The sequence below is a fragment of the Macaca mulatta genome, chromosome 9 (genome assembly GCF_049350105.2).
Source record: "Macaca mulatta isolate MMU2019108-1 chromosome 9, T2T-MMU8v2.0, whole genome shotgun sequence".
Classification (NCBI taxonomy): domain Eukaryota; kingdom Metazoa; phylum Chordata; class Mammalia; order Primates; family Cercopithecidae; genus Macaca; species Macaca mulatta.
The window spans coordinates 7,493,370-7,511,071 of record NC_133414.1 but is presented as its reverse complement, the minus strand read 5'-3'; the positions used below and the strand labels follow the sequence as shown (position 1 = coordinate 7,511,071).

At 48.1% G+C, this 17,702-nt stretch overlaps 1 protein-coding gene across 13 annotated transcripts in view; it reads right to left on the bottom strand.

Moving 5' to 3' along the window:
- Window positions 1-9,830: 9,830 nt before the first annotated feature.
- Window positions 9,831-17,702, bottom strand: part of FBH1 (F-box DNA helicase 1) — a 48,647-nt gene continuing 40,775 nt past the window's right edge. For all 13 annotated transcript variants that reach the window (XM_077945682.1, XM_077945681.1, XM_077945692.1 and 10 more), the window contains 2 exons: window positions 10,880-11,011; window positions 9,831-10,314 (listed from right to left, as the gene is read on the bottom strand). In XM_077945682.1, coding sequence (XP_077801808.1) covers window positions 10,144-10,314; window positions 10,880-11,011 — 303 coding nt within the window. In that variant the 3' untranslated portion in view covers window positions 9,831-10,143. The remainder of the gene's footprint in view (window positions 10,315-10,879; window positions 11,012-17,702) is intronic.

The window sequence follows — 17,702 nt, the reverse complement described above, 5'->3', positions numbered from 1 at the left end:
CAAACGACATGGTGAAAAACCCTGTCTCTACAAAAAACACGAAAACTATCCAGGTGTGGTGGCATATGCCTGTAGTCCCAGCTACTCAAGAGGCTGAGGTGGGAGAATTGCTTGAGCCCAGGAGGTAGCAGTGAGCCGAGATCATGCCATATAGCACTCCAGCCCGGACAACAGAGGAGACACTGTCTCAAAAAAAAAAAAAAAAAAAAGAGTCTAAGCTGTCAAGTTGAAGAACATTAGCTGAATCCATGGCCCCAGCAGGTTTCCCAGCTGGAAGGGAGAGCACTGATTGGAGAAGGGTGAGGTTCCTGTACTGGATTAAAAACGTAGGGGGACATTGGGAGGACTGATAGGATCCCCCAACCTCCCTTGCCCTCAGAAGCAGCCCTCAGTTCTGCCTCTGAGTGCTGCAACATTTCCTCCTGCTCGAGGGGTCATCTTGCAAAAGGAAGTCTGTTCTGCTGACGATTTTCTCCCCCTGCCCCTTCCGCATGGGGAGAAAACTTTGCTGAGAATCCCAATTAGACCCTCAGGATCCCAGGATTCAGCCCGTTCAGTGGGAACAACAGCTCCCAAGGCTGGGCTGGGCCCTGCTGCAAGCACCTCCACCCCCACGTCCCACCTGCGGCCTCCTCACAGGCCAAGCCCATAGCCAACGCCCAATGCCCCTGTCCTTCCTTCACAGTCTCCTACAGCCAACTCACCTTCCAGAACCAGATCAAGTTTACCTTCTCCAGGAGCCTCTGTTTTTTCAGTTTTGGGTTTTGTTTTGTTTTGTTTTTTGAGACAGAGTCTCACTCTGTTGCCCAGGCTGGAGTGCAGTGGCACGATCTTGGCTAACTGCACCCTCTGTCTCCCGAGTTCAAGCAATTCTCCTGCCTCAGCTTCCTGAGTAGCTGGGACTACAGGTGCGTGCCACCACGCCCGTCTAATTTTTGCATTTTTAGTAGAGACAGGGCTTCACCATGTTGTCCAGGCTGATCTCAAACTCCTGATCTCAAGTGATCCACCCATCTTGGCCTCCCAAAGTGCTGGGATTACAGGCGTGAGCCACCGTACCCAGCCCCAGAGCCTCTGCCAATGACTCAATTATACAAAATCATTTGCCTCTGAGCCTTCATAACACTTATTATCTGCTCTATGCATGTGGCATCTGCAAAATACTGTCTTTGTGCAGTGGAAAGAGGATAGAACTTAAAAGCCTGAGTGTCGAACATCCATTCTACCCTTTGCTGGCCCTGTCACTTGGAGGCACTACGTGCACTGACATTGCCTCATCTTCGCAGTGGGGATGACGGCACATGCACTCCCTTCCCAGAGGCGTGAGGGTTACAGGAGACCCTGGTGTCAGTCTCTCCCCTCACTAGCCACTAGAGATCCTGACAGTGAAGCCTGGTACTAATCCTCAAGAAGCCCACAGCCTGGTCAAAAAGAGAAGCATACCAGAACAAACACGAAGCAAAACCTTATGCCACAAGCTAGTAGATAATCACAAGCACACACACTAATGGGACACGAGCCCCATAAAGGCAGAGATGGCTCCAAGGCCTGGAGGCTTGAGGAATGCAGGACGTGAGCTGGAAGGATGGGTGGAATTTCAATAAATGGGCAGGGAGCATTCTAAATAGGGGAGTGATGGAGACAAAAACACAAACAGGAAATTGAGCGACATGTTCAGGAAAGACAGAGCATAGCCGCTGGGCAGCCAGGTCAACTGGCGGCAAGGCAGGAGTTGGCCAGGGAAGCACCGCGCCGCCCCTGCACACCCTGCATCCTCGGGTCCTGGGAGGGCTGCTCAGTAACTGGAAGGAAAATGAAACTGAAAAAGAGCAAGGGTCCCGTAGGGCCGTCAGCCCCAAGTCTCCGCTCGGCAAAACCGCTCCCTCCTGGTGGACGCCCTCACCGTGAAGGTCAGTGCTTCTCTTTCCAAAGCTGTGTCTTCATTCCTCTGGGCAGAGAGCCAAGAGTCCTAGTTACAGAAGTGTGTAACTGGGTGCCATGGCTCACCTGTAGTCCCAGCTACTCAGGAGTCTGAGGTGGGAGGATCGCTTGAGCCCAGGAGCGTGAGGCTGCAGTGAGCAGTGATTGCGTGACTGCACTCCAGCCTGGGCGACAGACTGGGATTCTTGTCTCCAAAATAATTTTAAAATGGGGTGTAATCTTCTTGGAGTCAATGCCACCCAGAGGGTACTCAAATTGCTGCCAGCCTTCCTGGGCTGCAGGGGCTGCGGGTATTTTCCAAGTGTTCCGGGAAGGCTTGGTGGCTCCAGAGGCGCCTGAGGGGCCAGCACAGGTGGGGAGCGGAGAAGGAACTCTGGGTGCCCATCCCCGTCCTGAGTGATCACAGCAGCTGCATTTGTTAACTGAAAGTAAAATTAGGCCTAAAGAATTCTATGGCTAAGAACATCTGAAAGCCTTCCATACTATTAAATATTTATTTTATTGTTCATCCTGGACTCCATAGGCAGATGCTTTAAAAAAAGAAAAGAAAAAAGTGATCTTTTGGAAGAATTCTAACTCCAACTCTTCACATAGCTATGGGTTTGAGATTGAACTTGAGTTTTCATCCAAGCTCTGCTCTGTGATACTGAGCACAGAGGGCCCAGCCCAGTGACTCTTCAGAGCCTGTTTCTTCATCTGCACAAGGCAGCTGTCATCTGCCTCCCAGGTTTGCTGTGGGGACTGAAGGAATTCACATACACAAAGATCCGATAGCATCTACCTTCAGGAGGCTCCTAATAAACATTGACTTCACTTCCTAAATGAGATCTATTTACTTACAGGGTAATCAGCACCTGCCCCTTCCTTCTCGAATACATTCCCACTTTTTTAGGATTTATTCTTTCATCCAGCCGTATGCATCATGGAAAGCTGACCTCATCCCAAGCTCCAGGACATAAAACCCTGATGATTTGAAGCCATTCTTCCTTACGATGATTGGCTTAGGAGTGGGCAGGTCGCCTAGTTCTGACCAACAATATGTGAGTCAGCTGGAGAAGCCTGTGGGAAAGGCTTTCTTGCTCCCGTTCCCAGACAAAACCAGGTCCAGCTGCTTGTTCTCATGGTCCAACAACAAGCTGCAGACAGAGTGGGGAAGAAGGCAGTTGATTTCTGTAGCCCGTTACAGGGAGAAGGTCAGAGTAACTCACCATACTAATTTAAAGTTGTAAGTTTTTTTTTTTCAGTGCTTATATACATTTAAACCATATACCTTTGTGCAGGAGTACACCTCCAAGCTGAGGTATATTCCTCTGTTTAATCTGTCACTAGGGTCTGGGGTCTGGAAAATTACTTCAGAGCCTTGGAACGATTACTTCCTTTTTTTCTTACTTGTTTTAGAGACAGGGTCTCACTATGTTGCCCAGGCTGGTCTTTGAACTCCTGGACTCAAGCAATCCTCCCTCAGCCTCCCAAAGTGCTGGGATTGTGGCCGTGAGTCGCTGCTCCTGGCCCAATTACTTCATTTAAAGTGGATCCTGGTACAAGGTGTACAAGAACGCCTCCATTATTTTAATTAAACTCTAAGGTTTGGGAGAAAGCCCAGGCGGGGTCTTAATGGACTTGTTTTTACACTCTAGCCTTTGTCCTAAGGCGCCAGTTTCTCCAATTTTCCATGTTTAACTTGTATATTCCTCAGAGTTATAATAAGGTCTTCCTTCCAAGGGCTGCAGGTGGCTGGCCAGGAGAAGCCTGCCCAGCGACACTGCCCAGCGACGCTGAGGCACCAAACATGAGCAGAGGAGGAAGGAACGCCTGGGAGCAGCTGAGCTGAGCCCCTGCCACCAGCCTCCTCCGCACGCCCGCGGAATCAGCACTTTCTGCTTCCCGCCCCGCCCCTGAGAGTCTTGCTCTGGGGCCACTCACAGCCAATTAAGTGGGGTTGTTGTAAGAGAGTCTAAAATACATGGAGCTGGCCGAGGACGTGGGGCCGACCCCATTGTGTGTGTGTGAGGCCATGATTAAAGTGTTACCTGTCACCAGGTGTCGCCAATTCATGGGGAAGCTCTCTCCATGTGACCTCCAGGCTACTTACTTTTTATTTTATTGTTCATCCTGGACTCCAAAGGCTGATGCTATTTTTTTTTAATGTGATCCTTTGGAAGAGTTTTAACTACAACTCTTCACTAGTGGTAGTGGAAATACCATGGGTATTAAAAACTAAAGCATTTCCTAATCTGTGGGGTCCAGATTAGGAAGACATGTATTAGGAAAATGATTACTTAAAAAACAAAAAAAAATTCAGGCAGGGCACAATGGCTCACGCCTGTAATCCCAGCACTTTGGGAGGTTGAGGCAGGTGGATCACCTGAGGTCAGGAGTTCAAGACCAGCCTGGCCAACATGGTGAAACCTCATCTCTACCAAAAATACAAAAATTAGCCGGGTGTGGGGGCACATGGTTGTAATTCCAGCTACTTGGGAGGCTGAGACAGGAGAATTGCTTGAACCCAGGAGGCGGAGGTTGCAGTGAGCGGAGATCTCGCCACTGCACTGCAGGCTGGGTGACAGAGTGAGGCTCCATCTCAAAAAAAAAAAAAAAAAAATCAATCAGAACCACTGAATTGTACATTTAAAAAAGGAAGAAGAGAAAAATTCAGGATGTCAGCACTGTGCTGGCCGCTTTCTGGGGCCCTCAGTGAGTTCCTTTAAAAGACGGGCGTAGGGTGACAGAGGCCAGCCTGGAAGTGGACAGGAAACCCCAGCCTTTCCGCTGTGGTCCAACTTGGACTGACGCCCTCATGGCAGCCAGAGAGCCCTGCAGGGTTGAGGCAGGAGTGTGGCCGGGGTGAGTCTTCATTGTAAGACTGCAGGTCCCTCTACATGAGAGCGAGTTGGGCCGGGGCAGAGGCACATAGCAACATACACAACTGGTCCAGGAGGCAGAACGGTGGAGGGTCGCGGGCGGGTGGGTGGTGCGTTCTGAAGGTTGCGTGAAGAGAGCTTCCCAGTGAACTGGCATGAAGAAAAGTATCAGCCGGATGATGGTGCCGTTTCCGGAGGCGGGGAAGGGTGCATGGAGGAGCCAGCAGAGCTCGGAAGGAAGTCAGGGCCTGTGTCTGGGACATGGCAGGGCTGAGATGTCACGAAGACAGCAAATGGAGTGATCGATTGGCGACCTTGGCGTTTGAGCGGGAAGCCCCCGTCCCTCCATCTAACCTACCTCTCAGGCCAGGCCGCTAGGGATAAAACACACACAGGTCCCCGGTAAGGAGGAACACAGGGGACGGCACCCCCTGGGCCCTCTTGGAGAACCTGTCCTTAAGTAGGCTGGGCAGAGGCAGAGCCCCTGCTGGCTAAGGGATCCCTGCCCCCACACCAACCCAGCTGTGCAGAGGTGCCTTGGTGAGGGGTGTGTGTAGCACCATCTTCATGTTTGGGCAAGGAGCTGGAGGAACCCTGCCTGCCTCGGTTCAGACGTCTCTACCGCTCCCACTCACTGCAAATCTAGAGTGATCAGCTTCCAGGCTCTCAGTGTACCCCACATTGCTAAAGTCAGGGGTTCAGGGTGACTAGGAAGGACTGAAGGGCTGGGGTCAGACGTGAAGATACATGTTAAATTGCTAATAGTCTGATTCTAGAGGTATCAAAGTCCCTTTGTGATCCAGTGAGTTGCTCCCAGACCCAGACCAGACACCACTGCAGGAAGGAAGCTGGGCAGGCAGCGTGACGGTAACCAGCTTCCCAGGCAGGAAGGTCCCATAGGGTTGCTGCACTGCCTTAGGTTGATTAAGCTGTGTCTGAGTCCACCATGTGACGTCTCTGCTCTCAAGCCTGGGCTGCTAAAGGAAAAACACCAACTAAAAGGATGGTGTTTGATTTCAACTGGGAGGGTGCTGCCCAGCACATCTGTGTTTTCCATCACTTTCCACTCCATTACCTTCTATGTCCATCCCAAATGCTCGACCCAGCACTTTGGGAAACTGAGGCAGGAGGGCAGCTTGACCCTAGGAGTTTCAGACCAGCCTGGGCAACAGAGCGAGATCTTATCTCTACAAAAAATCAGCAAAAATTAGCCGGGCATGGTGGCATGCACCTGTAGTCCCAGCTACTTGAGGGACTGAGGTGGGAGGGTCACCTGGGCCTGGAGGTCAAGGCTGCAGTGAACTGTCATTGCACCACTGCACTCCAGCCTGAGTGACAGAGTAAGACCCTGTCTCAAAAAAACAAAATTATTGGGTGAGAGTAACCTAAACTTGTTCCCTTACCACTTACAATGTACCCCTTTCTCCTTCATCTCTCCCGTCCCAATCCTCTCACCTGGCTTCCATCTCTCCTTTCTGAATTTGCTTCCTCTCAACACATAACCCTGCACAAACCTCTCTCGTTTTAAAAGCAAAAACCCCTCCCTAAGTCCACATCATCCCCTACCCACTTCTTGCCTCTGGCCAGCCTTGCTTCCTGAGTGAGAACTAGTCTACGCAGTGTCCGTATCTTCCCCTCCCACTGGTATTTTACAGTTCTATCACACAGACACATTGTTTAGAGCCAATAGTCATGTAAGACACCTACCAAAAAGCCCCTCCACCTGCCCATTCCCTCTCCCAAAAGGAAACATTTAGAAATCTTTCTGCTGAGTGTCTCAGTGCGTGTTGTCTCTCTGAGATGTCTCTAAATGATGGGCTTGCGTGGGCTTCTGCTTCCATGGTTGAGTTTCAGGCGCTGTAACTGACTTCCTGCCACTGAGGCTGAGATTCGGCTCGTTCACGCCACATGTGCACACAGCTCCTACCTGCAGTGCATGCTCACCCTTATGAAGGCCACAAAAGCAGGCACACTCCACTGAGTTGGCGAGGTCGGGGGTCAACTACAGTTCTCTCCTATACAACTTGTTGCCTTCCAGAGGCCTAATCACTGCCTTTTCCCCCCAGGCTATGTCCGCACTCTGTCACCCAGGCTGGAGGTCAGTGGTGCAATCATGGCTCACAGCAGCCTCAACCTCCCAGGCTCAAGCCATCCTCCCACCCCAGTGTCCCAAGGAGCTGGGAACAAGGCATGTGCCACCACGCCTAATTTTTTTTTATTTTTTGTAGAGATGAGGACTGCCTATGAGGCCCAGGCTGGTCTTGAACAATCCTCCCCTCTCAGCTTCCCAAAGTGCTGTGATTACAAGTGTGAGCCACCACGCCTGGCCAATGTGGGCCTATTTTCACCCATTATCCTGGGCATTTAATGAGTCATTTCAATCCAGAAACCCTTACCATCAGTTTCAGGTAATTTTCATAATTTAAAAAAATGTTTCGGCCAGGCGCGCTGGCTCATGCCTGTAATCCCAGCACTTTGGGAGGCCAAGGCAGGCAGATCACAAGGTTGGAAAATTGAGACCATCCTAGCCAACACAGTGAAACTTCATCTCTACTAAAAATGCAAAAAATTAGCCAGGTGTGGTGGCATGCCTGTCGTCCCAGCTTTTCAAGATGCTGAGGCATGAGAATCGCTTGAACCTGGGAGGTGGAGGCTGCAGTGAGCCAAGATCACGCCACTGCACTCCAGCCTGGGCGGCAGAGAGAGATGCCATCTAAAAAAAATTTTTAAATTGACTCTGTTGTCCATTGTCCATTTTCTTTTCCTGCAATTCCCATTTACAGATGCTCAGCTTCTTAAACTGGTTCCCTAGTTTTGTTTTTGTTTTTTAGAGACAGGCTCTCGCTGTCACCGAGGCTGGAGTGCGGTGGCACAATCTCAGCTCACTGCAACCTCCACCTCCCGGGCTCAAGCCATTCTCCAGCCTCCGCCTCCCGAGCAGCTGGGATCACAGTCGCGCGCCACTACACCCAGCTCATTTTTTGTAGATGGGTTTTGCCATGTTGGCCAGGCTGGTCTTGAACTCCCAAGTTCAAAGCGATTCACCTACCTCAGCCTTCCAAAGTGCTGGGATGACAGGCGTGAGCCACCACGTCCAGCCTCTAACTACTTCTCAATCTTTGTTTTTGTTCTACTTTCTAGATTCTCAGCTTATTCTTGTAACAGTTCTACTGGCTTTCTTTCATATTTTTTTCTCCAAATTTTTTTTTTTTTTTTTGAGATGAAGTCTTACTGTGCGTCCCTGGTTCAAGCGATTCTCCTGCCTCAGCCTCCTGAGTAGCTGGGATTACAGGCGCCCACCACCACACCCGGCTAATTTGTGTATTTTTAGTAGAGACAGGGTTTCACCACGTTGGCCCAGGCTGGTCTCGAAATCCTGATCTCAGACGATCCACCCACCTCGGCCTCCCAAAGTGCTGGGATTTCAGGCGCGAGCCACTGCGCCCGGCCCCAAATATTCTTTTATACGTATCTATCCTCCTACTCCATGGAATGCACTACCTCCTCTCATTCTCAGAATGTGTTAAAGATATTTAGATGTTTTCTTCTCCCTGTATAGACAGTTTGCTCCAAGTTGATTCTTCGGTTTTGACCTCTAGCCTTCATCTTAGGGGCCAGGTCCTCTTCAGATGTTTGATGCTCTCCAGGATGGCTGCTACCTCCTTCTTGTTGTCTTTGCCCTTAAGGGTTAAAACACACACACACAAACCTTTTACTGCCCTTATAGTATGGTTTCAGAAAGAAACCATAAATGAACACACACATCTTAGCCCTCAAATTTTTCACTCACATTTTAGGCCACAGTGGTCGGCTTCTCCCCTCACTGAAACTGATCAGCTAATGTCAACTGACCTTGACAGTGCCGGTTAAACACCTGCCCACCCTTGTTTATTTGGTCTCTACTGCACTGGATGCTGAAGATCCCCTTTTCCTGGACTCCCCCTCTCTAGAGCTCAGTGGTGCTCACCATGAGGCTCCTCTGGATCAGCTGTCGCTCTTCTTAAACCCTCTTCCTCTCTTCACCCCAAGCCTCGTGTGTGCCGGCTTTGCTTCTCAGACCTCTGCTCTTCTCATTCTCTATCCTCTCCCGGATTAACTCGGCGAAACCCTTCAAACTGCACCACCACCCACACACCGACAACTCTGAAGTCCCCAGGTCCAGCCAGGCCCTTTGCTGCAGGACAGATGTGTTCACCCAACAGCCTCGTGGATGGTTCCACTCAACATGCTGAAAAACAAACTCATCACTGCGTTTACACAAACCTGCTTTAGTTTCCATTTTCCCTGTCTCAATGAAGACGACCTCTACCACAGAGTGTCCCTGTCATGATCCCAGTACTCCAGAAATCCGACCGATTCTACCTTCTAAACATCGAGAGCAGAAGTTTCCAAACTTAGCATGCATGAGCACCACTTGTCAGGCTTGTTAGGTACCAACAGCTGGGCCTCAACCCTGAAGTTTCTGATCCTGCAGGCCTGATGTGGGGACTGGACATTTTTATTTCTAACAAGTTCCCAGGCGATATTGCCACTGCTTACTGGAACCACACTTTGAGAACCACCAATCCTCACATCCGTTCCCTCCTCACCAGGCCCCACAGGTGCTGTGGTCCAGCCCATCTGGAGTCATTTCTTGCTGAGATTATGATCCTGTTAGCCTTGTAATTTATCTGACCTCCTTAAAACATTATTATTAATTATTATTATTATTATATTATTTTGAGACAGGGTCTCGCTCTGTCACCCAGGCTGGAGTACAGTGAACTGTAAGGTGACCACGGCTCGCAGCCTCAACTTTGAGCTCCAGCAGTCCTCCTGCCTTGGCTGGATTCAGGGCTGGGGCTACAGGCGTGAGCCACTGCTCCCGGCCAAAGTCTCAATTTTGATGCCCCAATTCCCACCCAAGACGTCACGTCTCATGCTCTGCTTCCTGTGTCATGTGAACGGTGACAGTGCTGTAGGAAACAGTAAACGGGAAAAAGGGCAGGCTCAGAACAACAGTGCTGACGCAGTCATCACACAGCGGTGTGCCAGTGCTATGATGCCTGTTTAATTGAAACCTTGTAATAAAAGTTTAAATACATAAAATGTTTTTTTTTTTTTTTATCAAAAGAACATCCCCCACTTCCCCGACCAGATATGTCTGGGGCGGAGGCAAGTGGAGACTGGCTGTCTGTAGGGAGTGGAGAAATGGCAGGTCCAGCTTGGGCTGGTGTCCTCTTCCTCAGAAAGTGCTGTGGGTGAACCCAGAGTCTCAGGGAGCGGGAGCCCCCTCGCTGGCTTTCTTCACGCGGGGTCCTCGGCAAGCTGCTCTGCACTGCGGAGAACGTGCGCCTTGGCCTCAGAAGACGAGGAAGAGCAGAGCCTCGTGCCGGGGCAGCACGATGTTCTCCACGGTGCGCTCCATGGCGCGCACCTGCTCCGGGGAGGCCGTCAGGAACGCCAGGGGCCCGATGCGCTGCTCCGCGCAGGAGTGGCAGAGGTAGCCCCCCTTGTTTTCCTTCCTGTTGCTCTGTGGTGATGGACAAGAAAGAGAGCTAAGGAGAACCACCAAAGAACATGGATTTTCCAGCAAAAAGCATGGAGTTACATCTGCCCAGGGACAACGCATTTGAATTACAGTTACATCTGCCCATCACAGCTGCCCAGGGACAACGCATTTGAATTCTGATGTTTTCAAAGGGGTGCACACCCTCAGAATAACACCTCCCACAGCACCACCATCTAGGTGGCCTCAACACCCCCAAATTCCCTGAGTGCAGAAACAGCCATTTATCCAGTTGAGATAAACAACCAAGAAAAGCTGTGTTGGGACCCCAGGGAACAGCTCTCCCTCTAAGCGTGTGTCACAACCCAGCCTCCCAGACCTATGGCTTCAGCACGGCCAGGCAGCATCACGTGCCCTGACCTCTGACCCCGGGGCCGACCGCACACTTCTCGTGCCTCTCGTATGAAAAGCCCCTAATAAAGGATCACACAGCTCTCTCTTATCTCCCCACCTACAACCCAGAGAAGCATAAAGCTCACTAGCAAAACACGCAAATGGCTGAATTAAGTCCCACAGACAGCAGACATACATAGGTGATGGGCAGCTTCTTCATGGTGAGGACGGTGTCGACAGGGATGGCATTGCTGCACTGTCCCACGCAGCAGCGCACCACGCCTGTTTTTAAGACGCTGCTTGTCAGCTCTGCTTGCAAGAAGTACTCCTGAGAAGGAAAGAGTGAGAAAGAGAATCACGGCGATACCTCCGCTAGGGTCTGCTGGGAACACAGTGAGAACCCTTTAGATGCGCTCTAAGTCCCATAAAGAGAAAAACGCCGACTGCCCTGTTCTCCCTTAGTTTCTCTAACTTTTCCCTGCCTCCAAAGCTACCGACAGTCCAACTGACAGTCTGATTGCTTTTTAAATATATATATATATTTAACGGATAAACATGCAAAACTATTGCCTCTAATGACATTTCCAGAATATTTCTGGATTTTATTTTATGCTAAGGCATCCCCAGCTCAATCTTTAGAAAATTATTTGTATATTCACATTACAACCCAGGTAGGCAACACAGAGGACCTGAAGAAAACTTGCCCCAAACATCCCTGTACATTTCCACCGTCCCGTGTACTGGCTGTGCTAGTGAGCAAATGATACCCTCGCTAAGCCTGTCTTTATCCATAAATGCAGATGGCACGGTGCCAGCTAAAGGTGGCTGCTAAGGAGAAGACACCCCTCAATTCATGCAAGGCACTCATGCCTGGCAGGAAAGGAGCACCCAGAGGAAGCGCTAGTGACCTCCCGGGCTGGAAACACCACAAGGACAGGGCACTGTCAGCTTCGCTGCTGCCCCGTGGGGCTCCACGTCACCGGCTGATCCGCTAGCAGGACCGCACACACCTGCTGCCCAGCAAAGGACAGTTTCGTATTTTCTGGATTACGACCGGCTATTGATCTAATTATTCTACAATCTGTGTCCTACATTTTGATTTCTTTGGTCTTTACTCTTAGAGGGCCTGCCTACTAGGTATGAAAAAGAACCGAAAACCACCATGCAAACAATCAAGTTATGGCCAACAAGTACTAACAGCTGACGAAGTGAAATCATGTCTGAAGTCACAGATTTTGCGGAAGTCCCTTCGACTGTCATCTCCATTTCCTTCCCCAGGGACAGCCAGGACCATGAACCTGGCGAGGTGCCTCCAACCCACTGTGAAATAGCTTCTTGTTTACACATGTGTCCAAGGACACAGGTCTCCTTTTACAGGTGTCTATTTACATGAATGTTCCACTTCTGGCTTCCTCCTCACCTAGTTGTTCTAAAATGCTGTAGGGGACTCAGTCACAGCACTCTCTTGTATTTTATTTACCCATTCCCTTGCTGTGGTTACTCGGTTGTTTCCAAACTACTTCCAACAATGCAACAATGAACATCCTTGTACCTGACTCCCTGTCCACTCCAGAAGTTTCTCCAGGGCTGGGCTCTCAAACCGTTTTTGATGCAGTTACCATTATAATGCTATACACATATAATGCTATTCCACACATATGGAAGAAAAGTTTCACAAAACATGATTTAACCTAACATGCAGTGTTCTCTGATTTCTTTAGATTTTATGCCATTTCACTCTTTTTAAGCCTCTCATAACCCACTAGATTAACTGTTTTTATTTATATAAATTTAAGGGGTAGGGGTCACACCTGTAGTCCCAGCACTTTGGGAGACTGAGGTGGGAGGATCGCTTGAGCCCAGGAGTTCGAGATCAGCCTGGGCAATACGGCAAAACCCTGTCTCTACCAAAAATACAAAAATTAGCCAGGCATAGTGGTGCACACCTGTAGTCTCAGCTTCTGGGGAGGCTGAGGTTACAGTGAGCTGAGACTGTGCCACCGCACTCCAGCCTGGGCAACAGAGCAAGACCCTATATCTAAACAAACAAACAAAAAGAATCTAAGATTCTGTGAGACCAAGAAGCTGTCTTTGGCCAGATGTAGTGGCTCAAGCCTGTAATCTCAGCACTTTGGGAGGCCGAGGCGAACTGATCACTTGAGGTCAGAAGTTTGAGACCAGCCTGGTCAATATGGGTGAAACCCCATCTCTACTAAAAATACAAAAATTAGCCAGGCATGGTAGTGCACGCCTGTAATCCCAGCTACTCTGAGGCTGAGGCCTGAGAATCATTTGAGCCCGGGAGGCGGTGAGCCGAGCAAGATGGCACCATTGCACTCTAGCCTGGGCTACAGAGGGAGACTCCGTCACAGAAAAAAAAAAAGCTGTCTTTGAAACATAACTTCATGTCACTTAACACCTCAACAATGTAATAATTTCCTTCACTTTCCCAAAACTTAAAGAAACAAATGAACAAAACGGCTTCTGGTGATTCTATTAGCTGTATTTTCTAAGGGGAGGGGTCAGAGAAAAAGAAGGTTGCCCTGTTCTTGGGAGATGAAGAGACAGCATTCTAGGCAGCACAGGAAGCAATGGCTCGCTTTTTATCTCCAAAACACCCCCACCCACGGCTTCACTATTTTCAACACGCTTTCCTAGCCCCTGAACTACTGCCCAACTCGGGATCTTCATTATCCCCATGGCCTTCCCTCCTGGACAGACTGAATTCAACACTTCTAAAACAGAATATCCCCAAATTTATTCACAGGCTGTGATCAACAACAACAAAAAAGGCCGGACATGGTGGCTTACGCCAGTAATCCCATGGGAGGCTGAGGCAGGTGGATCACTTTAAGTCAGGAGTTCGAGACCAGCCTGGCCAACATGGTGAAACTTCGTCTCTACCAAAAAAAAAAAAAAAAAAAAAACCAAAAAAAAAATTAGGCAGGTATGGTGGTGCACGGTGCACACCTGTACTACCAGTTACTGGGGAGGCTGAGACAGGAGAACCACTTGAACCCCAGGAAGCAGAGGTTGCAGTGAGCCAAGATCATACCACTGCCCTCCAGCCTGGGCGACACAGTGAGACTCTTGTTTTTTTTGTTGTTGTTGGTTTGCTTGTTTTTTAAAAAGCAGAGTGCATCCACCTCTCACAAGGTCTTAAAGCCTTAAAAAATCTGTTCCCATAAATAAACAGTTTTTCTGCGACTTCCTCGCAGGACGCCTGAGGCCAGACAGCCCAGCCCAGTCTCAGTAACCCGGAAGTATTTCTCTAGATTCTGTATTCTTTTCTTCTCTGGGGAAAACAAAATGTACGCAGCAACCAACTGACAACCTTCCAATTAGCTTTAAAAAGTCTACTTCGCTTTTTGTTTTTGTTTTTTGAGACAGAGTCTCGCTTTGTTGCCCAGACTGAAGTGCAGTGGCACGATCTCAGCCTACTGCAACCTCTGCCTCCCGGTTCAAGTGATTCTCCCGCCTCACCCTCCTGAGTAGCTGGGATTACAGGCATACGCCACTACGCCTAGCTAATTTTTGTATTTTTAGTAGAGACAGGGTTTCACCATGTTGGTCAGGCTGGTCTTGAACTCCTGACATCAAGTGATCCGCCCTACTAAGCATCCCAAAGTGCTGGGATTACAGGTGTGAGCTACTGCACTGGGCCTATTTCACTCTTATGCATACAACTGGTGGAACTCTAAAGTGGTAACAATCTCCATGAAGAAATTGGTCATATCTAGAAAAGTCACACTTGGCCAGGTGCAGTGGCTCATCCCTGTAATCCTAGCACTTTGGGAGGCCGAGGCAGGGCGGATCACTTGAGCTCATGAGTTCAAGAAGAGCCTAGGCAACAGGCAAAACCCCGTCTCTACAAAAAAATACAGAATTAGCCAGGTGTGGTGACACATGCCTGTAGTCCCAGCTGCTCGGGAGGCTGAGGTGGGAGGATGGCTTGAGCCTGGGAGGCGGAGGTTGCAGTGAGCCAAGATTGTGCCGCCATTCTCCAGCCTGGGTGACAGAGCCAGACCTTGTCTCAAAAACAAAACAAAACAAAAACAAAACAACAACTGAAAAGTCACACTTGCATTTATCTTTATCCAGCAATTCCACTTCTAGAAATGCATGCTGAAGATGCACTGGCAAAAACATAAATGACCTGTGCATAAGATTGTGCAATGCGGCATTATTAATGAAAGCAAAAGGCTGGAAGTGACCATGTCCATGAGCGAGGATGGCATAAATCACGGTGCATCAACACAGAACACTACGCAGCTGATGAAAGGGCGAGAGAGCTCTGCGAGCTGATAAAGAGGGATTTCTTCATTTGGGTAGGACAATAAATAAAAGAATAAAAGGCCAAAAAATAAAAGAGTAAAAAATAAATAAAAGAGTGATTCCCATGAGTGCTTCTAAGTGACAAAGCAAAGTACACAACAGTGTATCTGAAATGCTACCTTTTGTGGAAAAGGAGAATACGAAAATACCTACGAATTTGCTAATACTTGCATAAAGAAACACTGAAGGATTAATCGCTAATTGTTGAAAATAACTACCAATGGTGGAGGCAGAGAACAGTCTGAAGTGAAGAGGGGGTAATGAGACTTCTCTCAGCACAAAGTTTTGACTTTGTTTTGTTTTGTTTTTTGTTTTTGTTTTTTGATACAGGGTCTCACTCTGTAACCCAGGCTGGAGTGCAGTGGCGCAATCTCAGCTCGCTGCAATCTCTGCCTCCTGGGTTCAAGCAATTCTCCCACCTCAGCCTCCCAAGTAGCTGGGGCTACAGGTGTGCACCACCACGACTAGCTAATTTTTCTGTATTTTTTGGTAGAGACAGGGTTTCGCCATGTTGGCCAGGCTGATCTCTAACTCCTGACTTCAAGTGATCTGCCTGCCTCAGCCCTGCAAAGTGCTGGGATTACAGGAGTGAGCCACCATGCTCAGGCACAAGGTTTTGACTTTGAAAACATTAACAGGCCTTACACATCAAAAAAGACCATTAAATCAAAAAGAAGCAAAGCAATCTCTGTAGATATTATAAATAAAATACATTTCTAACTGCAAATTAAGTTGGTAATAAAACCACAAAAGCAAAAAGGACTTACTTTAAGTAGCTTCAGAACATGATAAATAAATCATTAATGGAGAAATGGAGCTGTTAGGAAATCTTCAAGTCCAGTCAGTATTCCATTAATACCAGCATTATTTTGAAGATTATTTTTAAATACATGGAATAGTATCAATAAGTAATTAATAAATAGTGTTATGAACCAAGATTTCAGTGTATGAGAAAAGATTCAAGTGTAAGAAAAGTAAAATTCCTTTTGTGTTAAATGTGAACTAGATTATGGAACACAATTCATGAGGGCTGAACGTGTGAAGGGCTAAAGCCTCTGATAATGCAGATACAGTGCAGTTTTTGAAACCCAGGAGAATGAAGAGAACATGTGTAAAAAGTATCATTTTTCAGCACTTACTGATGGCAGTGCATACCTGGTTAAAAAATAAATAACAAAGGCGCAGCTGTGCAACAAAGCAAGGTAGTGCCTATCTGTTGAGATGACAGTTACCCTCAGAAAGCGGGGGCGGTGGGGGGGTGCTACGATGGCCAGGGGCCAACAGGACAGCTCTGTGATGGCTAGCAGATCCCATCTTCTCATCTGGTGGATGCTCGCAACATCATCATTTTAAACTGCATTATGCTGTTTTTTATATTTGTGTTATATTTAACAACAAAATATTGAAATTTGCCTGGTGTCACACCTGTAATCCCAGAACTTTGGGAAGCTGAGGCGGGAGGATCACTTAAGCCCAGGAGTTCAAGACCAGCCTGGGCAACATAGTGAGACACTGTCTCTACAAAACAAAAGAACAAACAAACAAACCAACACCAGCCAGGTGTGATGGTGCACGTCTGTGTTCCCAGCTACTTGGGAGGCTGAGGTGGGAGGACTGAGCCTAAGCCCAGGAGGTTGAGGCTGTAGTGAGCCATGATCGTGCCACTGCACTAAAGCCTGGGCAACAGAGTGAGGCCCTGTCTCTTTCAAACAAAGTTTAAAAACTGGGATTGGAATTATCAGTATGAATCACTGGTTTTTTTCTTTCTTTTCAAAAAGACACATTTCCTAGCTGTGCCTCTTCAAAAGATGAGCAATCAGCATCACTAACAGTGAAAAACCAACCCGCTCCCGGGAGCCTCCTTATGTGGCAAAGCACACAGCCCGCTCCGGCCTGTGGAGGTAAGCCTGCCAGAGACGCAGGCTTGAATCTAATCAAGCCTCTACAGCTAACTTCCAGTTACTGGAAAGCCAGGACAGGCAATGGCAGAACAAGTTACACAACCACGCCAGGAAGCAAACTAAGAATGGGAACGCTCTATAGGATGAATGAGCCAGTTTCTGCAATGAGACAAGAGCATGGGAGAAGTGGGGAGGGAGTCCTGCACAGCTCTCTATTAAGTAACTTAAGAGACAAGCAATCAAATGTTGGTTTGGACTCTGACTTGAACAAATCAACTGTAAAAAAGCATTTCTGAGACAATCATAAAAGCATAAGTATGGATTGGGTAGTAGAGGCCACATATTGTAATATAAAATATGAAAATGGCACGGTAGTTATGGAAAAAAAAAGTACCTATTTCTTGGAGATGTGTACATATAGGTATATGTACATGAGTATTTGTATATGAGTGTTCAGTGTGTTGCTTTCTTTACTTTTTAATGTCTTAAAATTTTCATAAGCAAAAATGAAAAGTCCCGTGTAGCCCATGTTTGTGAGATGGTATCACTGCTCGGTAATACCCTGCACACTTCTACCAATTGACAACATGGTTTTGTTACAGGCCTGACCACTTCTGTAACACGACTTCCATGAGAAAACCATACTAGAGGGTCTAAAAAAGCACTTATAAATCAAAGTTTATGCAAAAATGTTTGTATAGGTAGAGTTCATTTGTACATAATGATTTATTATGCTTAACTCCTGGGGATACTGGTTTAGAGATTTTTTAAGGTCACACTTTT